At 38.5% G+C, this 27,798-nt stretch overlaps 1 protein-coding gene across 1 annotated transcript in view; it reads right to left on the bottom strand.

The window, feature by feature from the left end:
* Positions 1-491: 491 nt before the first annotated feature.
* The window catches only part of LOC146619644 (protein kinase C epsilon type-like), a 92,004-nt gene continuing 64,697 nt past the window's right edge, over positions 492-27,798 (bottom strand). Inside the window, exons 11-15 of the mRNA XM_085369602.1 lie at positions 18,650-18,804; positions 3,767-3,905; positions 3,333-3,521; positions 1,405-1,551; positions 492-1,122 (exon numbers count right to left, since the gene is read on the bottom strand). Of these exons, the coding sequence (XP_085225728.1) occupies positions 976-1,122; positions 1,405-1,551; positions 3,333-3,521; positions 3,767-3,905; positions 18,650-18,804 (777 nt within the window). The 3' untranslated portion in view covers positions 492-975. The remainder of the gene's footprint in view (positions 1,123-1,404; positions 1,552-3,332; positions 3,522-3,766; positions 3,906-18,649; positions 18,805-27,798) is intronic.

The raw sequence follows: 27,798 nt of genomic DNA, 5'->3' as shown, positions 1-27,798 counted from the left end.
AGCTTGTTCCAGCTTGTTATTTGGCTTTACTAGACTAGTGTCTCCGTGTCAAGTATCGTGTTATATGCAAAACAGCTTGTTAACACTGTAAGCAAACCTCATCCCCATAATGGACACTCCCAGTAGTAAGCTACAGTAGTACCATTTGTTTTTGTTTGTATTTTTTAACGAGGAACTGGAATGTCGATGTTGAGAAGCTAAAAGAAAGTTAGTAACGGAGCACAGCAGAACTACTGACATAATGCTAAACTCAAATTTAAAATGCCAAAGTGTCACTCCAGTGATGCCTCTTCTCGAGTTATTATTTAAGGTAATGACGCACTGACGAATACTGAGACTAAACTTTTAACGTCAGAAAAATCTCTGATTTCTCACACCTCCTTTCCACACTTCTTTCCATAACGAATAAAACAGTTTTCAAGATATTTCTTGTTTAAATACAATCATTGGTTCAATGATTTTTTTTTTTCATTTACATACACGTAGGAAGGAAAAACACTGTTTAAACACTGAGACACAGGACGCAGCACATCATGTAAAGAAACGACTCTCTCTCTAGAAGAGGTGTGCAACAACACATGCATGCACACTTGTACACACATGATCTTATTTCTCTCTCACTCTCACACACAGAGAACATGACCTTGCCTTTGTATCTACTTCAGTTTGGTTTTGTCCGCCGCGCTGCCTGCTTTTACAACACATCCGAACCAGCCGAAGGAGCATCGGGTCATTTCTTACAGTAACTGACCTGAACTTGCATGCTGCTTGAGGTCCATGGGATATGCACAAATGGACAAACGACAAGAGCACAGAAACCATAATGAGTAATACAAATGGTCTAGTATATTTCCTGGAGTGGTCAGAACCTGGAACAGCTCAGGAGGCCGTGTTTCTTTAAATACGGTGTCTTTGAAAGTTTTTCAGGTGTGGTGTGGTGTTTGTGGTTAATGTTACACATCGGCATGTACGTGTCTAGGCTTTGGTCTCATCGCCAAAATAGGAGAATCCTTTGAACTCGTCTTGGTTGATCTGCTTGATGATGCTCTCTTCAACAGGCGTCAGAACGGGTTCCTCACGGGTGAAGTCCTGGTCAAAGTTATTGACGTCCCTTTTGGTTTTCTGGAAGGAAAGGAAGAAGAGATAAGGTCTTCTTTTGGTGGATTTAGCCTTTGGACATGAAGTAACTGGGTGTGCAGCAGTGTCAGCAGTCTTCAACAAGTAAGATCAGTGTTTGGTCATTCAAAGAAATTGCATTTTTGCAACAAAGGCTTAACTTTAACTTCTTCTCTCTACCTTTGAACAGAATAGTAATAATCTTCACATTTTTGCATCATCCTCTGCAAACAGTCTACAGATGCTTTCCCCCACAGTTGCTTAGTTACTTAGCGTGTGTGTACTCACGATGCGAGGTTTGAACGGTGGTCTGATCTTCCTCTGCTCCAGCAGCGTCCAGTCAATCTCTCTAAAGAACGGGTGGAGTTTAATGGCCTCCTCCAGACCCTGAGCCATCACGCAGCCCAGACGCTTGTTAGGGCTCTTAGTCATAAACTGACAAGTGCCAGAGAGAAAGAGGAGAAACAAAGACGAAAGGAAAAAGAGTGAGAACATTTTAAAGGATATGATTTAAAGAGGGAGATTCACTGCTGAACAAGAATGTCTTTGTGAAGGAAAGAAAAAACTAAGACAGGGTTTTAAGTCTGTTTCACTATTCATTTCTATTTCATTTCCTGATTCTAGTCTTGTAAGAAGCAATTAACAGGTATCATTTTCAGAGATCTCAGACTGAGTCAGAGGAAGATTCGCACAATAAGGCCAAAAACACCAAACATCTAAAAAAGACAAAGTTTTGTTTCAGAACAGAAAGTAAAATTAAAAATCTTTCATTTTTTTCTGACTCTTCAGGGTCTTGCTGCTGCTCCCCAGAACACACTACCAAATATAAATTACCACTGATGGAAATAATCTTCTTCTAATATTGTGTTCCTACCTGAAATTAATTTTTGGCATTACAGTTTGCTCTTTTTCTAATGCAATCTTTTACGTATAAAGGCAAAAAAAGGGCTCAGGATGGGTTCAGATCCAAAGGTTTCTAAAACAGCATGTGAAGAATCACCATATTTTCAAGCAGAAAAGGGGAAATTCTGGGACTATTAGTTGCTTATTCGTATAAACGATACATAAGAGCCATTGCTTTTTATTAAAATGCCTTCAGGATATTTCGCATGTATGTTAATTAAAAACTAGTGGGGCAGTAGCGCACAAGCTGTTCATGTGACTTGAAGTCCTTCAGCTGGATGACATGTCCAATCAGAGCCCATAGCACCGGTCAAGTGACCAGTCAGAGTCCAAGACACTGTCCAACATAAACACACACTTTCCCACAAGGCTTTGCAGTCAAACTGTACCCACAGCCAAGGTAAACGCAAAGCTTGTGATGGAAAAACTGGATGAACAAATACACAAATGGACAAGTGGTGCTGCACACACAACCAGTAACACACAGAGACAAAAGTAATAGAGAGGGAATTATCTTATGTTGCTTTAGTGGAGGAACAGGAAACATGGATCAACAAATGACACTGAGAAAAAAGCAGCATCCTCACTCACATGTGAAAAAGAGACAAAAGCAGGGAAACACGAGGACAATTGTGATACACTCTACTTGAATCCTTTATAAAGTGAAAGTTTTAGTGCTAAAACAAACAAACAAAAAGTAAGAATTATATAAGATATACACAAGATCTAATTATATATCTTATGTAGCATAAGGAAAAACACAAGAAAAATCATGAAAGACTCAGAAGACGGTAGTAAAAAGGGTGATTTGATTATGTTAATTTGTGTTCTTACTAAATATCCAAAAATGTCACCACTGGAATTATCATGATATGTGGAAACCATTTCTTTCTGTCTTTGTGGAATCTAAAATTGGTTCAGAATCTTCAGAATAATCCCCAAAGTCTGGACGCCGCATTATCCACATAGCAGACTGCGTAAGTCAGGAGTGTCCAACTCCAGGCCTCGAGGGCCGGTGTCCTGCAGGTTTTAGATCTCACCCTGGGTCAACATACCTGAATCAAATGATCAGTTCATTACCAGGCTTCTGGAGAACTTCAAGACATGTTGAAGAGGTAATTTAGTCATTTAAATCAGCTGTGTTGGATCAAGGACACATCTAAAACCTGCAGCACACCGACTCTCGAAGCCTGGAGTTGGACACCCTTGGTGTAGGTGAACTGTTTCTATTTAATCTGTACGAAACTACTTAAATAACTCATTTGCTGGATGTCGACAACAGCGCAAACAACACAGTGCCACAACTAACTGACCGCTCTTAGAATGGACACGGCCTCCTTGCTGAGCCAGACCGGATAGAGCACGTCATCGTGGAGGATGGACTCAAACAGGTCGTCTTCGTTATCGGCCTCAAACGGTGGCTGTCCTGCCATCATCTCGTACATCAGCACCCCTAGCGCCCACCAGTCCACTGAAGGACCATAATCCAGCTCCTGGAGGATCTAAAAAAAAAAACCAGAAATACTCCTCTCAAGCCCAAATTGCTTTTATATACAGTTTATGAAGACGAGCATTGGTCCCCCTATTTAGTCTATCTTAATAAACTGTCAGGGATGGCGTGCTTGGTTATAAAAATACCTGTCTAATCACAGCTTAGTGTTTAATACTCAAGTGACAAACTCAAGTGTTAAGAAGATGTTATGTCTGTTGCTCTGTTTATGCATTGTTTGAGTGTTTCTGGGGTTACCTCAGGTGCTATGTAGTCCGGTGTCCCACAGAAGGTGGTGGTGGTGACTCCATTGAGAATTCCTTCCTTGCACATCCCAAAGTCTGCCAGCTTACAGTGACCCTCATCATCCAACAGTATATTGTCCAGCTTCAAGTCTCTGCAGAGCGGAGAGGTTGTACGGATAAATAATGACAGACATCTGTGTTGTATAGCTACAGCGTGTTTCCATATTCAGAAAGATGAGTCAAATATAGGCATAGTAAAAGCTTTTCAGGAACAGGGGAAGAAAATATTTGTTTGCAATGACTCGGAAAGCAAACATGTTAGTTAAAGCTACAGTTATATCATGCACTTTATTTCACACAAGAGTATATATTTGAGAAATCAAAGATATAGCCACAGTTTTATAGTCACAAGAAAAAATAATACAGGGAACGGCAGGAGGACGGGGGGCAAAGAGAGAAAGTTAAGGGTTGAACAGGAGAAGCACGTAAAGGCAAAAGAGAGAAAATGAGAGTCACAGAGATAAGAGCAGCAGTGTTGAAAGATGACAAGGTTGGTCATGAATGCAGCCGCTCTGGGCTTGATGGTTGATCGCTACAAAAATGTCAACATGTCCTCGATGCAGCCACTGCAGCCATTCAGCCCGAGGTGTTTTCATAAATACAGTCGCCCTGACAAGCCAAAAAGGAGACGGAGCGTGCGTGCTTCAGGTCGAGAGCTTATGCAAGTGTTCTGTTTTTGTAAGCTCCAAAAATAAAAAAGGGAGTTGCACAATCCCGTGCTGTTGAAAAGTTTGTTCTTTTCTGTCCCACCGTGTTTTTGTCTGACGGAGCGTTAAAAAAAAAACCCTACGAAAAATTCAGATATGCTAAAAATGTCTATCTGGTTCCTGTCCATTATATTTCATAACTACACTTATATAATTTTTTGTCATGTGATGTATTTCGCAGTCATCTAACAGGTCCGAGCAGTTAGGAGATGCATCTGGATCTCGTGCAAAGTTAAGCCGCGAATGCTATGCTAATGGGAAAACTAGCATGACATGTTAGATGCAGCAAAGCCTGACAGCTGGGTTTGACCACGTTTTTGCATAACAGTTACACTTGGAGTCAGGCTCAGGTCACAAAAAATACTGAACGTTTTCGTGCTTTTTTTCAAGTTGGAGTGATTTTCAATTGAGGAGGGGAATGTAGTGCACGAGAAGATGATGTTTAATGTTGCGCTGTTTTCACATTCATTCGGTGATTAAAGAACATTCAGCTTCGCCTGCCAAGAAATCAATTTTTTTGTGCTTTTTGTTGTTGATGAATGTTTGCTTTCATTTCTCTGAAATCCACTGGAAACCCTAAACTCTCATCAATCCGAGCTGAGCTGCCCAGAACAACCATGGTTTTGTCCCGCTGAAGAGCTGGACGCTGTGCCTTGCCAAAAGGCACACTGGCACAGCAAAGAGCAGCACTTGTTCTGTACTTTCCCAGATGAAAAATTACAACTGCGACCCCCCCGGCTGCCTGTTTGCATATCTCACCCCAAGGCGACTCCCTGCACATTAATTCTGCGCTGCCTGTGGAAAGGTACAAAAATCACATATGAATTTAATGCATTTTTGATTGAATTTAAAGGCACGCTGACGTTAATCTTTGTATTACACATCACCTCGGTGCAGGAAATTCAATATTAAGTGGCTGCAGGTGTTCAGCAGCACTAATGGAATGATATTTATTAATGTGAAAATGCTTTGTGGGCTCAGAAGTGGGTGTAAACAAGAGCTAATAATCTATGTTGCAAACCAGAAAACAGACAAAATTTATATAATCTTTGTGAGTATAGTTATGTCTTTAATTAATATACTGTAGATTAAGAATCCGTTTTCATCATCAAACTTAGATTCTCTGCACAAATCTTCACTGCTATTATCACAAGTGATGAAGTCTTTCTGTTAATAATTGGTAGGATTATGGTGTTATGACAGTCAATGGATGCACGGCAGCCTGGATCGGAATGAAAAAATAAAAAAGGTCTCTGGGCTTTGAACCAACTTCTTTATTAAGATTAACGATCAGTACAGCCTATAAATGTATTAGTTTTTTATTTGCAGGAACAACTTTCAATAGAGATTTCACATTAACATGTCTTTATTACTTTACTAATAAATGCTATGGTTTGCTCGTTTCATTCGTACAGTGTGCTCCTTAATATCAAGTCTGAAAAACATGTTCGTTGTGTTCAAACAACACAATAATCAAAACCATAAAGCATTATTAACTTATGTCATAAAGATTCAGGATCAAAAGTTGCAGTATCAGAGTCTAACATTCAGTTAATGCTTAAGTACGATGGCTTGTATTTCAGTCTTTTATTAAGTCCAATGAAAGCAAATGATAAAATGTATCATCAGTAGATGGTCAGGGTGTACGAGATATACAAATCTAATTGTTTGAGTTTCGCAGCTTCAAAGTCGATTGAATCAAACGGTGCGGAAGGTGGGGAGGGGGTCAGTGCATGCAAGGTAGTAAAAAAAAGAATAAAGCCAAGACAGAAGTGCAAAACACTACAGCTACTCAAACGGACACTTCAGAGTAGCTCGCAGAGATTGTGTTTAATGTCTCCAATCTCCAAAGCTCCGTATTGAAGCAAATATAAACGTGTTTGCAGACATTTAAGTTGCATTGCGACTTAAAGGTATACATCTTTAGAAATAAGGTTGCTCCATATCACACTGCCCAATGACAGAAATACAAAGCAGGACCAACATGTAAGCCGCCAATGATGATTCAATAAAAAGGGAAGATAAAAAGGGACCTACATGAAGGTTCAATATTAACGTTTTTGTATTCAGGTACCTCCGTCTGTTTGATAATATGCATTCAGTGCACTGGATCCAAAAATCAACATCTATGATATTATCCCTTTGCAAACTCTGAGGTCAATAAACAAAATTCTTACTTTAGGCAGCAGGTGAGCTTTTACTCAAATGTTCAAATACAAACTATTATTTATTATATTTATTTATTTATTCATTTCTAATGAATAAAGCATTACGAAAAACTGAAATTTTACTTCATAGAATCTCCTGGGATGGAATTTTGTAGAAGATTGTATCTTATTGTATCCAAATCAGTATCAAGTCATTTTCTTTCTGCAGGGAATTCACAGCTGTAGTTTCTTTTAGAGGAGCTGCAATAATGCTCAAAAAGTTGTGCCAATAAACAGGAGCTGCTCTGCTCACACTGTCAGGGGCTCTATTTGGAGTTCACACACACACACTCACGCATGCACGCACACACACACACACACACACACACACACACACACACACACACACACGGCAATCAGGCCCAATTGAGAGCATTTCCTGTGTTTCATGGTAATCTTGAGTGATTTTTCCATTACGTCCCCAGCGGCAGGGCCTATGCTCTATGACAGCTAACCCTTCTCTCCCAACTCTCTTACCCCCATCCTTCCATCCCTCCATCTCCTCATCTGTGTGACTATATGTTCCAAACACACATCTGGTCAAACATACAAACACACACAGACTGTTGCCACTGTATATTTTCTCTTTGTGGAATCACTGCATGAGAGGCACATCAGGCTGGGAGGATATTAAAGTCCATAAACTTGAGGATTAATTTGAAAAACTATAATATTGATGTCAGTGAGTGTGAATATTAGGTTTTGCAACTATACTTTAAATAAGCAACCATGCCATATGTGACAGAGTAGCACTCAAATACTTAAGTTAGATATTAAGGATGGAGTTTTATTACTTTTAAGCAGAATTTAAAACTTGCAAATTCTTCATAAGAAAAAAAAACCCTTATCTAATTACCTATTATAAAAGAAAACAACTTACCTAATTTCAGTTACTACTACTGCTTATTTTTTTGGATTCCTCTCAGATTGTCATATCTTTACTACTTGTTTTTGTGCATGTGCAATAATCGCTACTAGTAAAAGATCTGGGTCTTGAGGTTTGACCCAGACACCCAACAGCAGAGTTCAAAACAAGATTTCGTGATGACCAAGTGTTGCATCAGGACAGGAATGTGATCAATTGGGAGACAACAATATAATCGTCACTCAAATTGAAGACAAGCTGTTTTGACACAGATAAAAAGGCACATGTGCAGGAGAGCATGTGCAAATGTAAGAGGGTGCACCGAACAAGTGGAATGAGTGGTCCGAGTAGGAATTTGACTGTGGTGTGGAAAGAGTCTAGAACTATAGAAAAAGATGATCCAGAAAGAGCAATGTTATTACATCTTGTGGATGGTGTTCCTTTTTAGCATCAGGGCAAGCAATTTCGATCAAATGCTACACTGTAAACGACTGAGTAGCATTAGTTGTTTTGACGTATTCATATTCACGTTCCTAAGTTAATAGCATATTAATTATTAATTAACTTAATAAACTTCATTTATTGCATTTAATAATTAATAGATTTATTATCCCATTGTCTTTTATTTGGATGTAATGTTTCCCAGATTTCCTCTAACTTCCCTACTGTGATACTGTCCAAAAGAGGCACATTTGTTTGTCAATTTCATTTAAGCAAGGGGTCTAGAACTCCAGGCCTCGAGGGCCAGTGTCCTGCAGATTTTAGATCTCACCCTGGGTCAACACACCTGAATCAAATTATTAGTTCGTTACCAGGCCTCTGGAAAACTTCAAGACACGTTGAGGAGCTAATTTAGCCATTTAAATCAGCTGTGTTGGATCAAGGACACATCTAAAACCTGCAGGACACCGGCCCTTGAGGTTTGGAGTTCGAGACCGCTGATTTAAGCTATCCAGATAGAAGATAGCAATAGCTATCTGCTATTCTACAGGACAGATTTAACAAGTGTTGGATACATTCCTGAGAAATTTTGGTCCATACTGGCATGATAGCATCACACAGAGGTTGCTGCAGATTTGTCGGCTGCACATCCACAATGTGAATCTCTCATTCCACCACATTCCAAACATGCTATTGGATGGAGATCTGGTGACTATGGAGGCCATTTGACTACAGTGAACTCATTGTTATGTTCAAGAAATGATTTGTGAGATTATTGAGCTTTGAAACATGTGATCTACTGGAAACAACCATAAGAAGATGGGTACACTGTGGTCATGAAGGGATGGAAACTGTCCGCAACAATACTCAAGTATGCTCAGTTGGTGCTAAAGGGCCAAGAAGATATCCCTCACCCCATTACACTACACAAGGCACAGTTCATCCGCGCTTTCATGTTCTTCACACCAAATTCTGACCCCACCGCCCCAATGTGGCAACACAACATAAGAGACACATCAGACTAAAATTTTATTTTCTACAATTTCGGCGTAAACTGTAGCCTCAGCTTCCTGTTATTAAATGACAGGCGAGGCATCTGGTGTGGTCTTCTGCTGCAGCAGCTCATCTGCTTCAAGAATCAATGTGTTGTGCTTACAGAAATGTTTTTCTGCACACCTTAGTTGTAACTAACGCTCATTTGAGCTACTGTTGCCTTCCTGTCATCTTGAAACAGTCTGGCCTCTTTCCTCTGACCTCTGGCATAAACAAGACATTTTTGCCAGAGAAGTGCCGCTCACTGTCGCTATTTTCGCTTATTTGGAACATTCTCTGTAAACTCCAGAGATGGTTGCGTGGGAAAATCCCAGTAGATCAGCAGTTTCTGAAATAGCCAGAACAGCCCGTCTGGTACCAAAACTACGGCACGTTCGCTTAAGTCATCTTTCTTCCTCATTGTGATGCTCGGTTTAAACTTCAGCAGTTTATCGTGATCATGTCTACATGCTTAAATGCACTGAGTTGCTGCCATGTGATTGTCCACTCAGATACTGGCATTAATTCAATTCAATTAATTTTTTGCAAATGGTGCAAAAGTTACTTTATATTGTAAGTTAAAGACCCTAAACTATTAAAAAGGAACCCCAACTACATCTGACTCGTATAAGCAAGCACTTTGGCGACAGCGGGAAGGAAAACTCCCTTTTAACAGGAAGAAACCTCCAGAAGAACCAGGCACGGGGAGGGCAGGCATCTGCCATGACTAGTTGGGAGATTAGAAGGAGACAGGAAAAAAGGCTACACCTCTTCAACTGCATTAACAAGCAGCTGAAGAGGTGTCTCTAACAAAATGTACAATACTAAAATAGGATATAACTAATATTACTAACCATATAACTAGCAGCAATCACAGAACTGATTCAACTATAATACAGGTTAAAATGAACAAAATGGCTGAACTCGAAAGACAGACTATCTCATTGAATAGTGGTATTGTAAAGCGCTTTGGGTGCCTTGAAAAGCGCTATATAAATCCAATCCATTATTATTATTATTATTATTATTATTATTATCATTATTATTATTATCATTATTATTATTATTATTATTATCATTATTATTATTATTATTATCATTAGGTCAGGCATTCAATCCTAATAACATTATGCTGACTGTGACTCAAAAGACTGTGAGGTGCGACATCTAGGTCTTTGTTCCCACTATTGTATGATGCCGTGTGATGGTGTTTTACTAAAGACTGCGGTGTATATTCATAGGTTTACTTTACACAGATACATATCTACTCTTAAACCAGTCTCAACCTGCTCTGACAACAGTATCACCTCTAAACATTACCTTTCATTTGGTCACATAACAAAGTTGAAAAGAAGGGAGCTTGAGCTGCAGTCTAAAAATATTTCTTTACGAGGAGTGCGGGTTGTTGGTGGTGGTGATGGGAGCATAGATGAGAGGCTTATGGGAGAAAAGACGAGATGGTGAGGAGAGGGAGGGAGCAGAGGAAGAGAGCCGGGACGTAATGTTCCCAAAACACTTGTTGTTCATCTTCCTCTGTTCAATAAAGTGGGTCAGGGACAAGAGAGAGTGAGAGGAATAGGTGGCGAGAAAGACACAGTGGTAGCTTAGTCAACTCAGCCATCATGAATTAACACGCATGTGTGCGCATCCTTGCCAACCTCTGACAGAGTAATATTCACTATCAAAACAGCATGACTGAGAAAACACTGTTGAAAGACTGAACCATTAATCTCAATGTTCGCGAACGCCAAGTGGAGTCAGTTTGACCTGGGAATGGGAATGAATTCTTTCTGGAGGTGAGCCAGGAACTTAAAAAAATTTTCTCCATTATGGTGCATTTCAATATGCTCATGCTCTAAACTCAGTGGAAAATTACCTTCTATGATACATGAAACTGAGCTGGAGCAGTCAACAAAGCCTTGGAAGCCCTTTCTCCCCAAAAATGCAGAATTCAGATACAGAGCAACAATCCTGCTAACTAAAGCAAGTATTATTCTGACAACCTACTTAAAAATGTCCAAACATGGACATAAATCTTATTGTCAAGTGATGCTCTACAGCGATTAGTATACTAGAAAAAAAAAAGGTGCATCTTTTAGAAGTATTTCTGTTTTTACAAGATTATACCCCATTCATGAGGTGGACTTCGGGTGGAGTTTCACTTTAATGCGTGATTATGAGGCCAAAAGCAACAAAAACTAAACGCGGGACAATAAAGCTTAGAGCTCTTGGTTAGGACTTTGATGACTGATTTGGATACCATTGTGCCAACCAAAAGAAACACAGACATGTTCACACAGTTGAAATTGTATGATTAGACCCTCCCCCTTCATTAATAAAACCATTGTAACACAAGCTGTGTGAAACAATGAGTCCTGTTCGAGCAGGCACCAACAGGACGGGACATTTGTTTGTCTGAGATCATGTATCCAAAACAACCACGTAACAAAACAGAATTATGAAAAACTGTAGATCTGTATTTGACATCCTGTTTGTAAATTATGTAAATATGTTACACAAGTGTTTTTTATAAAAGTTTTTTATCCTTCTTCTTTTTTATGTAATAGCTTGTTGCTCTTTCTTCATATTTAGTTTTCCACTATGTTTAACAGTTCTGCTCTTTGCCCTTGTTCTGACGGTATTTCTACATATTCTGAATTTGATGTTCAACCAACCATAACGTACTATTTCAGGCATTCACTCTGTAGCTGCTACTCAATTTAACAGCTATATGTTTCATAAGTAACTAGTTTAGTTTGTTTACCCATTATAGTCAGCTTTACATTTTTAATACTGTTAGTAATAAAAACTGTAACTTAGATATCTTTTTAACAATACCAAGTCGTTGGCATAGTTTTGGCAAAACACTTTAATTAACATTCATATTAATTAATATTGATATTTTAATATTTTAGCTTACTGAGAAAAACATATATCAACTGTTGTATCTATTATATGTAGCTAGCAATGTAACTTTCCAAAGCATGAAGTACTGGTAACTATTTAAAAACTTTTAGACCATTATTGTGTGCTTTAATTATTTAACCATTGTCAGCATTTTTTCTTTACAATGTTTGCAACCTAAGGTTGCTTCACACACGAGCACGTGCGTGCGCGCGCGCGCACACACACACACACACACACACACACACACACACACACACACACACACACACACACACAGAGCAAAAGGTCAAAGGCTTCAGTGAATAGGTGACATAATCCATTTAATCCATTACTGGTTAAACTTGTTCAAATATACACAATTATTCTCCGTGTACCCCTGGTTGGGAAACACAGCTGTAACTGGCTTATCTTTAGCACCCAGCAGGTACTGTTATATTTTTTGTTGTATTTCAATGTAAAAAAAGACTGCATAAGAGATGGATGTAGCTTCCAGGTTTTAAAAAGGGATGTTAGTGTTCAAGTGCCTTACATTAGCTTTTTTTTTTAAATGGCTATAAAAAGACTTTCAGTCCTGAGTCGAACACACACTTTCCTGGTGAGTTGAGGTTCTCAGTCACTGGGTTACAATCAATTTTTTTAAGTTTTCTTCATATCATGTCTTAGAGATGCTTATTTGTGGTATGCTTATTGCTTATTGGCTAATGATTTATTTCTTGTTCTTTTTTATCCTATTCTTTCATTTGAAATGAATATTTTTCCTTCAAAGCACATCTGATTTTACATTTTCAACTAAAATCTTCTATATTTAGTTTTATTAATGCTTTACTGACACATAAAATACTGTAAATATAAACTAAATAACACGTCAGACACTAAGATTTGTTAGGATTTCAAGGGAAAAAAGTTTTATTTCAGTAGATGCACTAAAAGTGACAAAAAAGTTTTCTGTTCTATTGCTCCTTTGACTCAGTCATATTTCATCCTGTCTGTCTGAAGAGCAAAACAAAGAAAACATACCTGGCAATATTGTGATCAGCTAAAACAAAATGAGACTTTATTAAACCCTCTGGCAGAAATGAGCTGTTGGAGCAACAAAAAAAACAGGATTCATACAAAGTAAGCATGTTTAAAGCAGTTTCCTGCAACCATTATTATCCTGCACATATTCATCTGATAGTTATGACTTTTTGAGTAATTTTTAGAGGGGTGTTGAAGAAGAACTTCCCCAAAAAACACATGCTTGGTAGGTTTCTGGAAATGAAACCAAAAGACTGAAAGGGCAGATAACAAGAATTTTAGGTGGGTGATTGCAGGAAGAATGTGCATTGTGCAAATGGAGTTTACCATCATCTCTGGCGTGAACTGACCTTTAATTTCTGGGCAAACGAGCAAATTCCCAGCCGTGTTCTGCTCACACTGTGTTTTTGTGTGTTTGTGCATGAGGATTTCATCCCATCACTTTGTATTCATGGCTTTGAAGGGCAGACACATGGACAATAAAAAGTCACAACAGTAAACGTGCACATACACACAACCAGCAGCCCCGGGATAAGCTGCAACCAAAACAGCCACATCTCATGTTAATGCAGTATTTGTTATTGTAATAACTGATATATCATTTTAACAGAGGCATTTTTTTATTTTAGGGACATGTTTTGGAACAACTCAGAGACATTTCCAAAACAGTGGTGGTTCTTTTTGCTCTTAAAAATAGGCCCAATGTTTAATGCCAAGACTGGAACCAGTTAATTAGACTATTAAAGGCTTAGAGTTTTTGGAGGTTCTCACATCATAACCAGCCAGGGTACCTGCTTATTTGTGAACAACTGCTGTATTTATCAGGTATCATTAACAATATCAAAAAGTTTGGGTTCAATGAGAAGTTTTTTTTAGAGTAAGCTGAAAGTGCATCACCAGGCTGCTATTTTAGTTTAGACTGGCATTAGCTCATGTTCATCCCTTTGATAGGCTTAGAAGTTACGGTAACTTTGTAGAGCTGCACCGATTACTGGATAGTCACTGGTCTCATTGACTGTTAATTTACATAAAACTGTTGTGTCTGCTCTGACATGATGCTTACAGGTTTAAATACTTTCACGTCGTGAGAAAGAAGGTTTTCACAGGACTCTATGCAGTCCTTTGAAAAGTCGTCGTGGAGGACTTTTGGCCCACTCTTCTTTGCAACAGTTAACCAACATTTGCAGCCATTCATTTATATACAGCTCACTTAAGGTCGACCCACAATATTTCAGTCGGGTTGAGGTCTGGACTTTGACTGGGCCACAGGGACAACTTTTTTGGCCATTCTGTTATAAATTTGCTGCTGTGCTTGGGACCATTGTTGTGTTGCTTGAGCCAATTTGAGCCAAGCATTTAGCTATCAGACAGATAATCTCACATTTGACTCTAGAACACTCTGGAGTTTGGAGTGCATGGTCAACTTAATTGCAAGGTCCCCAGGTCCTGTGGCTAGAAAGCGAGCCCAAATCATCACCCGAGGTGTCGACACGAGGTGTTTATCCTGATATGCTGTGTTGAGTTTTCGGCTGAAGTAGTGCTAAGGCTTATGGCCAACCATCTCCGCTTGAAGAGAGATATTTGGCACCCCTTTCAAACAAGCCATAGTTGTTCAGTCTTTTTCTAATTGTGTGGTCAGCTTTAGTATTCAGTATGCTGACTGAGGCCTGTAGAGTCTGATATGTGGCTTTTAGGTTCAGAATGAGGATTAAATGGTCTGATCTTCTGGTGAATCTGCTTGTACATCAATCCCTGTAAAGACTGTGGCCTCCTACAGCAGCCTACAGTTATCTATCCTCTTCTATGGAAGCAGTAAGGCTTTACTCAGTTTTTCACAGACCTACATGGAAAACTATAATTTTTACACAACTTCCTTAACCCGTAGGTATTGGTTCAGAATAACAAGGTAAAATGCAATTATTTGGTAAATTTTACAAATTATCCTGATTGCTAATGTCACCGTATTGTCCTAAGTTTGATAAGCAAACAACTACCAAGACTGAAAGTATAGTTTTCCTCGCAAATCTCACATCTGTCCTTTTTCCTGTCAACTACCAAGTATTTTGTTTTTTGTTAGTTGGCAAACAGCTTTTTTTTACATTTCGTCCAATCTTCTCGCCCACTCCAAAAATAGCACACTCTTAACAGTGCCGTTGCACTGTGTGATCTAAATGTGTCGAGGGGTCAAAAATAGTAGCATTCAGTTCTGAAATGTTTGTGCTGGCAGAATTCATACAAACTCTTTTATCAGTAAATGGGTGTTTAAGATTTTTAAGAACCTGCAGCCAGCCTGTAAACAAGACAAGTAAAAGTAGCCAGTGTACTTATCTTTTCTTGAGACTTTTTTTGAGAATAGACAAAACAATGAAACAGTTTTCATTGTTCTGCTCAGTTTGTAGAGTTCATCACATAGCAAAACAGGGTGAATCTGAAACTGAATAGAAACTTACTACTATCCCAATACTCTTTGGCCGACCTTGGCAGGGTGGAATAATCAGGGCTATGTAATTCTTTTCAGATAGGTCAAAGCTGTTGTGGTATTCTTTCTCTATCATTGACAGGAACAACCTAAGACCTTGACAGTCTCCACACTGTGAAGGTTTTGACAGTCTGCCTGATTTCACATAGCCTTCTAGGGTTCAATTTTGACCACTTTTGCATACATCTTCCATGTATGCAAAACCTTCCACTCAACTCTGACCCATCAGAATTTAACATTTTTAAATATTATTTGTTTTTCTCTTGCTGCACTGATCTTTTCTGCTGTGGAACAATCAACTTTTAAGATAACAGTGAGAAAAAAAACTCGTTTGGCTTATAGATGAAATATGAATATCAGAGATGTGCCTCAATCTTTAAATTAAATTAACTGACAAGAAACTGGCCTGAGATGTTTGAAGCAAACATGTCAGAATTTTGTCATCATCAAGTTAGAGACATTTTATTTCTAATGATAAAAGTATTTATGAATTCTTAATGAAAAGTACATGTAAATATGTTTAGAAAGTGGGAGTATTGAAAGTTGCAGGACATTTTCTTAAAAAAGATCAAGTATATGGACATGATATTTTCAAATATGGTCTTAGACAAGGATGACATGTGGAAATGTTTAAAAAAGGAAGGGGCACATGGAGGCTGCTGTGCTTCAGGAGGTAAAATTATGGGTCGTGTAAGACTGGAAGGTCAATAGTGAATGACGCTTGTAGTATACAGATATATATATTTATTCTTTCTGGATTCTTACAGTGAGTGTATTTTCTAACATACAACAGAACATTTCAACAGTTTTTTTTTTCACGGCACCATTCAAAGAGACCTGGTTGTTAGTCTAGATTCAGGCTGGACAGACTGCTGTGAGGACACATCAGGTTTCAACTAAGGAAAATGTTTTATATCAACAAGCCTGTGTTTTAAATATTTTGCTGTTGGGAGGATCATACAGGTGTCAGGGAATTGGAAACTTAAAGCCATAAACAAAAATTCTCTCTGCTAACATGCCACAGATGGTACGACATAAACACATGCAAACTCATGCACAGGTTGCATGATGAGAGACTCTAAACAGCAAATTAAAGTTCACATTCATCCGGGAAAACAGCAGAGAGAACAACATGCTTTTCTTCCATCAGTGATATTTTTGGATCAAACAACCAAAATCGTCTCTGAGTCTCCATCCATCACAATGGTGTTATGATTCAAGTTGTGTGGATTTTTTAGGACCAATTGTGTGTTTCTTATTGGTTGACAATGATATTATGACTGAATGGATCCATGCAGATAGAAAATACCTGGAGCAAAAGGACAGTGAGGTAATCTCAGCACACGTATGAACGCAGAGCACTTCCAGGGTCATGACCAAACACAAGAACACTCTGTGAGTACTCGACAACAAGCAACACTGTGTTAAAATGAGCTGTTCCTCTCTCAGTCGGTGTTCTGAAGGATCCAAACCAACCTGACATCAGTGCTACTCAACATGCCTGGATGAAGTTTAACTACACTCACATATTTGGCTTAATTGTTCTACACCTACTGTAAATCAGCTGATGAAGCTTGAGGATGTTTTTTCTTAAAGGGTGTCCATCCTCCACAGAACCAACTAGCAGTGGTATAGAAACCCAAACATTCACTTGCCATCACCGGGTAAAGTATTCGTTAGCAACACGAAGTGAGGCAAATGACTGAAGCAGCTATCAGTAGGAAAACCACTGATTTACATGTGACTGAGAAATAAATCCATTAGAGAGTTATCTACCTAAATGATTGTGCACTAGTTACCAACTGTCAGCTACAAAGCAACCCCCACTGAGTGAATCACTTTCTATCTTAATAGGGCTTTGTGTTGGAAAATTAAGATTTTCTGTGGTTGTTTGCAAAGCTAACAATGTGCAGCCCAAGACTGATGATGCCTGAACTAAACTTGAGTTTAGCTTGAACGGAAAGAAGTTAGAAAAAAACAATCAAACACTGGTCAAACATAGCTGGTGAATATAACTGAGACTACCAAAAATCAGTTATTTAAATTTTTCCCTGTCCTAGAGTTTCCATATTTTTATATTTTTTTAGGTTTTTGCAATGCAAACATCTTGGTATTTAACAAATAGTTACCAAGATTTTGAGTTTGAAGAGAATCACGGCTTTACTATTATTCTCAAAGACACCAAAGTGTTTTTTTTTTTTCATCCACCCAGTATTTACTCAGAAAATACATTCAGAACAGATAATATATTAGATAGACTTACTGGAACACACTTCTACATACAGGGGTGGATGCAGCTACCAGCATCGCCATCACTGGCTGATAAATCATGCAATAAATGACTCTACAATAAATAAATTGTCGTTGCTAAAGTGTTTAGAAAATGTTCAGGACAAACTGTATAAAGTTTGCAGTTGTTGATTCTCCATTCATTCTCTGACTTTAAGCATTACAAACTGCTGCACTGCAGTGCTGATGTACCAACTTTGGACAAATGCTAGTGCCTTAGCCAAGGGCAATGACAAAATAATAATAGAAAGGTAAACCAGATTAAGCATGGCGACAGCATGCAAACTGCACAGAAGAGATGTTATGCAGCATTTTTGTCAAAATTAAATGGTTACCTAGCACCGTATAGCAAAATTTGAAAAGGACTGGTTCTTGCCCCAAAGCCACTATCAATAAACAGATAAAACTACGTTTGGAACAGAGGAAAAATATTACTTTAACAAGATTTTATGTTTTTTAATTACTGTGCTGCATATGTATCAAAGCAAAGCAATAGTTGTAAAGTATTTGGTCATTTGTGTTTTCCACCTTGGAAACTCAAAAGTACATATTTAAAGGTTCTTAAATATATTTTCAAACCTACCACTCCACCTTTTATGGTTCGTGCATTCAGAAACTTTCAAACCAGCAGAATGATGTGCAGCCACTGAGCAGTTTGACAACAAAGTTCACAAATTACGTGCTCAGTGATTCTGTGAATCACCCACCCCTGAATGACTGTCCAAACAATGGAAACATGTTATGTGTTGTTAGAACATGGGCGCTCTGACACCTACTCAGACCAATGTACATTTCAGGAAAGGAAGGCTTTGCTGCAGTTTTCTTCATTCTTTGATTTTTTTCAGAAATTCTCTTACGTCTCCTGTTAATCGAACAAGCACATCACGGTTACCTGTAAATGACTCCGTGTCGGTGCAGGAACATCAGGGCAGATGTGACCTCGGCGGCGTAAAAACGAGATCGTGCCTCATCGAACTTCCTCGATCGCTGGATCTGAAACATCAGGTCTCCTCCATTAACATATTCCATCACAAAGAACAAGCGGTCCTGCGGGAAGACAGTGAAAAAGAACTTTATTCAGTAAGTGTGTAAATATTTCAATTCGAAAATGGCAAAAATATCAACATAACTCACTGATGTTGGTAATTTTGTGAATGAAACATGGCAATAACAGAGCAGCACTTCCTCTTTTAAGATTCTTGATTTTAAGCTAGTGCTCTTACATTTATCCATTAACAATAAATAATTTAAACTCATAAATCATATACAGTCACTAAAACAAAATACATTGTATACACTTGCTTTTGAATATTTTCAAAACTTTAGATTAATTGAGTTTTGGAAACTACGCAGAAATCGTTTACAGTTAACTGTTAAATCTTCTGTTACATATTTTTTGGAAACTTAAAAGGAACCTATTATTCTTTTCTTTATATTCTGTTTAATGAAAATTATTACACTGGCGGATGTTCATTTTAAATATGTTTCAAACGTTTCAAATAATGAGGTCGCTGTATGTACGAAGAACCGCTGTAAGCCAAAAGTTCCATTTTCAAACCGTTTTTCTGCTCTTGATTCTATATGATATCCTGGAGCCTCTCATATGATCATCACAGGTACACAGCTCTGGCTGAGCACAGCAGCCCCGCCCACCAGCTGTTCAAACATTCTGTTTTTCACAATTTTTTCACATCACATCTGCCTAAATCAAGACATTAGAAGAAAACAATAAATGGAACATGAACTGTTTATTAATCAGAGAGAAAATCTTAGTTGTAAATTTAACCCATTTTTAAAAACACAAGACACTTTGGATTTTGTCTCAAATTTCCCTGAGTAGAGAAAGAAAAACAATACAGATTGCTATGTGACAACCACTAATTGTCCCTACTTCCATAGAACCCCTTCCTGTGATACACACACATACAGAGGCGAAAAACAACACACACACTGCTGTAGACCACGCCCTCTGAGCCCTATTCTCTTGGTAATGAAAATGGGCTCCGTGGGGAAACAAACGGCCTCCTTCCTGAATTCCAGCTCGCTTTCTTCATATAGGAAATAAGAGAGAGAGAGAGTATGTGCAGTGAGGGTGCTGTGATATAAACAGCTGGGTATATAAGAAACAAGGAGGAGCCCGTCAGAGCCATTGTGTGAGGCCTCAGGGTTCACATCGTTAGCTGTTAAGGTGACACAGAGCTACAGATCTGAAGCTTCTGTGTTTCCACCACATTAAAGGAGACCCCCGGCTGTGAGGCGTATATAGGATTTGTAAAGAGCGACAAAGACTGAATCTGAGACACAGGAAGTATGTAAACAGAATATGTACACGTGGAAAGGTAAAAAAAAAACCAAAACCAATTTATCCTGTAAACTCTGTAGAACAAAGACAAAAGCATTTCTATGTGTGTGTTTCATTACATTGAGAGCAAACAAAGTTCTGTTTCTTGCATGTACCTAAAATTGTGGAGCTAGCTGCACAAACAACCGCAGTTTCCTCTCCAATGCAATTAGCTGTGAATGGGTTTAAGCATGACAATGATTGTGCATGTTCTACCCTTTGTTATTTAAAAAAGACAACAGCAAAGAAGAAGTAGAAATTTTATGATTGTCTCACACCCACTGAGTTCTCCTTATTAGCATTGGAACAGTGATTAAGCACGAACATTGAACATCTTTGGCTTTATACAGCACCTGCTCCATTAACTCATCAGATGCACGTCAAACCTGTCGCCATCTGGATATTTGGGGCATGTTTACCTAAAAAACTGTCTGTATGTTTGGCCATAATGAGTGTTCACAACTGGCCACAGGATACATTAATTCTTAGTCATTGTCTATGTTGCCTGCCTTGCAACACATCTTGAGAGCTTTGGACTGCACTTTAAGAGACAGAGTGTTGAGTTGCTGATCCTGAACTAGTGAAAAATTTTGAAGGTAGTCATCACGCTAAAAGAAAGACACATCTTGATTTGTTGTTTCGAACATTTCAAAAAGCTGGAACATTTTTCTAATACCTTAAAAAAGCAGTTGGTCTTGGTTTATAGTCTCGGAATAGACAGCGAATGTGACACAATCGACCTGTCAGGTGCAACTCAGTCTTTGCAGGTTTGTAAGCGACTGTAAATGTCTAATGGGCTAAAGTAAACAAATACATAAGGACAACAGACATTTATGAGAGCATCATTAAGCCAGAGAATTGAAAATGTTTATGGCATAAAAAAGCCTCTTGTTTCTTAAATCTAAAATTAGAGACTAAACAAGTTTTCTGTTTTTTTGACCACTTTGCCCCAGTTTTCCCAACCCACTTTACAGATGAGGACATAATTATTAGCCTCCAAATATGATTTTTTTTAAGTATTTCCCAAGCGATGTTAAATAGAGCACAGCTTTTCCAAACATCCTGGTTTTATTTTGGATGCTTACATTTGCACAGAAGCAAAATGAATCTGAGAAAAATCGAAAACTACCAGCGTCAAAATGATTAGGCCCTGTGATACTAATAGACAGTTATGTTGTAGTGCAATCATTTGTTGTAGTCTCACATCCTTCTCTCCCGAGTACTCCCAGACTATTTTGCTCTGGCGAATCTTTCAAACTTCTCTAGATTTGCTGGTCTTCCTGCATAGACCTTGATCTTCAGTTCACCTCAAAAATTTCACTGGGATTCAAGTCGGGGCGTCATGCAGGCCAGTCAGTAACCTTCCTATTGGTCTTTTGGAGGCAGATCTTCACCATAATCTTTCTCCAGGTTGTGCTTCACCTTCAGCCTGGTTTGAGGGTGTTTCTTCTGCAGAAGTGAAATTTCTTAGTAAGTGAAAAATTTTGAAGGTAGGCTGTTCTGGGGTCTTTAGATACTTTCTCACTTTGACTTCTTACCTCTGCCAGGCTTGTTCTGTACTGTGTGGCTCTCTTTGAATTTCTCAATGATTCTTCCCACTTGAATTTTAGACACTTGGAAACACTGTGGTAACTTCAATTCAATTCAAAATGTTGGAAATTTATAAAACAGTGCACAGATTTATTTCTCTTCTGATAGCAATATTAACCAGATATGGCAATTCCATTTTAACCATTGCAGCTCAAACAAAACAACAGTCACCAACTGTATGCTTCCTTTCTACCGATATGCATTAACCTTCCTCTGGTTCCCCTTTTTTAAAATAAAAAATACAAATAATTTATATTTCAAGTGCTAAGCTTCCCAAGGGTGAGGGTCGTTGCTAGATGGAGAAACTACAGAGCTTGAAAGACTTGATTGTTCTTTAATGAGAGTCGCTGAATCTAGACGATGAGGAAGTCCAATTTTGTTCGGATGCAAAAATTGTACATTAGCAGGTATTTTGCAGATGACTGCGAACTTTTCTTCTTCTCATATACAGATACTTCATAAGACCATTTTAACCCTTTCATGCATGAATTATGACAACCTCAATCAGGATTTTTTTTCTTAAGTATTTTTATTCATCTTCAGGCATGAAAAAAAGATTTTTGAACTTCATTTTTTTAAACATGAGTTTTTTTTACATATCTGAATTATGAATTTGGTATGGAGGGACACATCACTGTCCAATGTACTGGTTGATGTGCAAGTATACCATCAACACTGGCACAAATGCAAGAAAACAGCCTTTGAATAGCCACTGTAGTGACCACTATGCGTGAAAGAGTTAATGTGCTATCATTATTTCCAGTAGGCAGGTTAGTATAACAGATACGATGGAACTCCTTTGACTTCAAAACAGTTTGCAGTTGTGTAGCAACTATATGAAGGCTACAAGAGCTAAAATGTTACGCTCTATATGAAATATGTCAACGCTGACCATATCTAAGGGTATGATAAGGGTACCAGATGTTGGTAAATATTATGGTCTGCTGACCTGCTGAGATTGCGGTTTAAATGATTAAATTGGATATAGACTTAATTAAACAGCATTTGAAAATCATGTCTTCTTAGCTTACCAACCTCTGTCCCTATGTAGATGTTATACCTTATTTTGTGTTGTGTTGTGTAGCACTGCCTAACAAGTCTAAAACTGATTGTAAGCAGGTACAAAGTCCATTAAAATGTGATGCAAAAGGGTCCTGACTAGCAGTGGGTGTATGTTACTATACTAATACACTTTTAAATCCTTTTTAACTGCCATGAAATCAGGATTGCTACTGAGCTTTAGGGACCTTCCACAATGAAGTGTTATACTGTCTGTAGAGTATTGTTGCTTTTCTTTAGTTGGATCGGAACTGATTAAAAAAATTAATTTGGCCATTCACCAAAACATGTCACATTCATGCCATGTATATTTAACCCTTGTGTGGTGTTCGTATTTTTGTTACTCAGCCAGTGTTCATGGGTCTGGTGGACCCGCTAGAGTTTTGGCTTTCCAAATTAACACTATCAAACAATTTTATGTTAAATTACTCAACAGATGTTTACTTCATCCCAATTACAAGACATATGAACAGCAAACATGGTTAATTTTTTCCCTTTACCTTTGTTAGATCACATTTATGAATTAATGTGCTTCTCGTTTTTCTTTTATATAAAATGTTATAAATAAATCAGTTATAATCAAGTGGAGTGAGTGGAAAGACACAACACATTTACACGTGAAAAAATAATTAATTGTTTAATTTTTCTTTTGAAAAAAACTGAACACGGGTCTCACAGACCCGAACACCATACAAGGGTTAAAGCCAACCTTGGGCTCTTTTCTCCCCTCTGTTATCAGTTTAAAGAGGCTTCAAAATTTCGTGTTACATAAGTGGCCGATAGTCCACCTCAGAGAGAATTTCTTCCCTCCCTCCACTCCTCCTGAAAGCGACTTTAAACAGGATGTTGAAATAGTTTGTTTAAATGTACCCAAAGTCCCAGCTGGTCCCACCCAATCAAACATGAATAAACATTTCCTGACTGTAATTACAAATGTACAGATACTGGCTTCCCATTTCTGACACACGGGCGCGCACACATAGACACACACACACACACAGAGAGACAAAGTCAGGGCATATTTTAGAGGCACACGGCCAGACGATTCACTACATTCTACATAATGCTGACAATAACGTCTTGATGGTTATCCGACTATTTTGTGTGTGTGTTTCTAAAGTTTGTGTGTATGAGCCCTCTTGGTGCCAGCCTGCTGTTAAACAAGTCTTAACTTGAATCTCATTGCATCTTATACAAGCCCAAACCATTACCTCATACTGTCTGTACTGTGACCACACAGTCAATCACACACACACACACACACACACACACACTTATATATATTAGTGCTGTCAGCGTTAATCTCGTTAAAATGACGTTACACCATAACCGCATTAACGCAGCAAATCTCCGATAACGAGTTACCGCGGATCGCCCCGTGCGTGGGGCTGCATGGCGTCAACGCGTTAATGAGCTAACCGCGCTTATACGGCTTTAAAAAGGATAATGAACACCACTGAGATTTATTTTATCAACTTTTCTTCTGACGATGTTGTCTGTGTTGAGCGCTCAGTGGATATGCGTTCAACTACTCCGCCTAGGCTGCACTGTCGAGCGCAGATCCACTGAGCACAGCGCAAGCTAGTGAGAAAGAAGCTAAGCTCTTTGCAACATGGCAGCTGCCTCAACGCTACCCGAAATTGAACCTCCCCCACCCTCATTCAGATCTGGCCTTTGGAACTATTTTGGTTTTCATGTGAAGCATGACCCTGATGGACAAAAGTAAAACAGTATGTCAGCTGTGCCACGCAATGCTCAATTACATGGGTGGGAGCTAGTGTGTTAGCGCAGTTAGCTCGTTAATGTGCTGGCCGTCCAGCCCCATGCACGGGGCGATCCGCGGTAGCTCGTTAACGGAGATTTGCCGTGTTGTGGCGTTAACGTCATTTCAACAAGATTTACGCTGACAGCACTAGTGGGAATATATATATATATATACACGCCGGTTCGAGCCCCGGCTTGGACAGTCTCGGTCGTTGTGTCCTTGGGCAAGACACTTCACCCGTTGCCTACTGGTGGTGGTCAGAGGGCCCGGTGGCGCCAGTGTCCGGCAGCCTTGCCTCTGTCAGTGCGCCCCAGGGTGGCTGTGGCTACAATGTAGCTTGCCATCACCAGTGTGTGAATGTGTGTGTGAATGGGTGGATGACTGGATATGTAAAGCGCTTTGGGGTCCTTAGGGACTAGTAAAGCGCTATATAAATACAGGCCATTTACCATATATATACACACACACATACATACATATATTTGTTTATTAACTTGCAATAATTTTGATGTGCTCACATTGCCCTTAAAACTGAGATCTAATTATAGAAATGTTAGATAAGATGAGTTCATCTGCTGAATTACTTTCCACCACTCCAGTTGTTGAAATGTTAGCTGTAACGCACTGCTTCTCCTCTCCTGAAAATATGAACGGCTGACATGAAGCTAAAATAAACACTTTCATCAAAGTCAGTCAAAAACGGGGAACAAAAAAACAACAAGTGGGGTTTGAACTTTTGTCCATGCACGAACAAAAAAACTCAATTGCTGCCCTATTTTCCTCGGAACATTATGAGCCATTACCGTTTGGCTGCTGGTCATTACCACACAGAGGCAACCAGTAAAGATTCACTTGGTGATTTCTTTCAACAGAATCTGGGTCCTGAGTTTGTTTTGTGGTAATCAGAGTTTTCGTAATGCTATATGGTAACTTTGAGAAGTGACTTTCACTCCAGATGTGACAATTAGTCTTCAGAAAAACTTTGATTCATCCTTTTATTTTTATTTTTATTTTATTTATGTGTTTTTCGCAGATGTTGACTTGAAGAGAAGAGCTGGACTTTTCCTTTTTTTTCTCCTTGCAAAAGGAAATAATTGTAATTGGAGGACAGAGCGTACTCTGTGTGTGTGGCCACTGAACCTGTTTTTGCTTTCAAAAATTCTGCATTCTAATCAGTTAAACATATTAAACCCTAATGTGTTTAGTAGAAAAATCATTCCTGCATTCTTGGCTTTGCCTTGAGTCTGTATAATCTTCAATTTAATTTGTTCCTCATATTTATCAATCACTGCATGTATAAACACACAACAGCAGTAATACAGGGCAATGCAAAATGCAGTAAGGGTTTCATACATATTTGTTTTACGCAAATGGAAGTTAAAGTTGAGAAATGTTGATCATTTTAGATGTCTGTTGTATTCCAAATGTCCTTCTACTATCCAATGTTATTAAAAGCTACCAATAGCAGAAATTAAATATAGTGAGATGTACATTTAATAAGCTGCGGCTTAAGGTGGATATATTAATACAATTTTCTGGCTCTGGCACAAAAATACAACATCCAGAAATCAGTAATTGACTCAATCATACGAACAAATGTTGGCAGCAATTTAGAGTTTTGGAAGCAGCCTATAGATGATGTGTCTCTATGGACAGACCGTAGACTGTATATAAAAGACGGTCATAGTCATCCACTAGTTTGGCATTTCAGCCACAACTATGTCAGTGTTTCCAACACATGCTATATATATATATAACAGAGCCATAAAATACATACTTTGCTCATTTTAAAAGTGTGGACATTGCATAGTTTGTATGGTACTGTGTGATGTATGGTATTGCTCTTAAAAAAAGCTTATATATTCCAGGCTCAAACTGAGAAACAGAGAGACATGCACTAAAGCATAGCTCGATTTATTTTCTATTTTCCACTAATTGGACCATAATTTTTTAATTTTTTTTTTTTTTTTTAGAAAAACCTGAGATACTATATCAAAAAAGTAATTTTCTTACAGAATTTCTTAGAATCTGACTTTTTCTCCACCTGCTGGCCATTAGAAAGAATGCAAGTTTAAGCCACTTTAGTTTTTGGCACAGATATGTAAAAAATTATGTCAATAACTATATTAAAAAAAACATGTCATCATAAACTAAAGACAAACTTTATAACAAAAAAAATCTTTTATAAGATTTAACATCAAAATTGATTTATATTAATCCTTTCTGACCTGCCACCTCTACCACTGTTGGGTTTAGGTAAGTAAACATCAAGTCTGAGGTCTAAGGAATGCATTATGTAAGGGTTTCAAGTATAAAATTACATGTTTGTCTATGCCTGAACTGCAACCCAAGAACAGCAAACATACCTCTACTAATGACTGTAGTTTTGTAAAGAACAACTCTGCACTGCTCAAGGCTGACACATATTTGGCCGGGCAACCTCAATGTTGTGCCTGTGTGTGTTTATTGTTCTCACACACTAAATTCACCCTCACTGTAGTTCTCTGACAGAAGTTAAATACTTGGTGTGGGCTGCTGGTTCTCCCACAGAATATCGTCTTACTCCTTGTTCCCATAATAAATAAATAAATGAATGAATGACAAGTGTAGAAATGTTTAGCTTATTTTAGAGTTTAGAAATGTGTTAACATAGAATGTAGAATTATTGTAGAGACACTGACACTGCCCTCAATGTAATAAAGGCCTGACTGTGTCATGAAGTTAGGAGTAGATTGTAGAAGACCCCTCCCCCAGTTGAACTGTGAAAGGTCTCAACATTTGTAACTGGATAACTGTGGTCTGGAAGGGAGATGGGTTTTTATGACCTCTAGGGAGTCACCTACACCCACAGTCTTTTAACTGTCACGGACACTCACTCACGAGCACTCACATAGACACAGACACAGAGTTTGCAGCACACCGTGGGGGGGTTTTATGATGGGGACGCCTCTATAAAGCTGGCTGTAACTAACAAAGGGGTGAAGATTTTGCAGAGGGGCACCAGCCTGGCAAGTCTTCCCTTCTAGAAGATGCATGCTTAAATGAGGATAAATGAAGATGAGTAAAGATGAGTAAAGATGAATAAAGTTTTGTGAAAATGACTACTAAGTCCGGTGCCGTCTCTGGTCGAGGAATAAAAAGAACAGGGGTAAAACTGATTTGTTTTTCATTGGTCAAAAGGGAAAAAAAGGAGGTAAGTAGTTGACTGTGATTCATTTAATGAGAAACAGACTTCCAGGAATGTCAGGTGACTATAAAAGGTCGATCAGGTGAACTGTGTACCGTG

The sequence above is a fragment of the Diplotaxodon limnothrissa genome, linkage group LG13 (genome assembly GCF_057381915.1).
Source record: "Diplotaxodon limnothrissa isolate DT_005_m linkage group LG13, D_limnothrissa_male_GT1.1, whole genome shotgun sequence".
NCBI classification, from domain to species: Eukaryota; Metazoa; Chordata; class Actinopteri; order Cichliformes; family Cichlidae; genus Diplotaxodon; species Diplotaxodon limnothrissa.
Note: the sequence above shows the minus strand (reverse complement) of the source record. Positions and strands in the feature narration are given on the sequence as shown.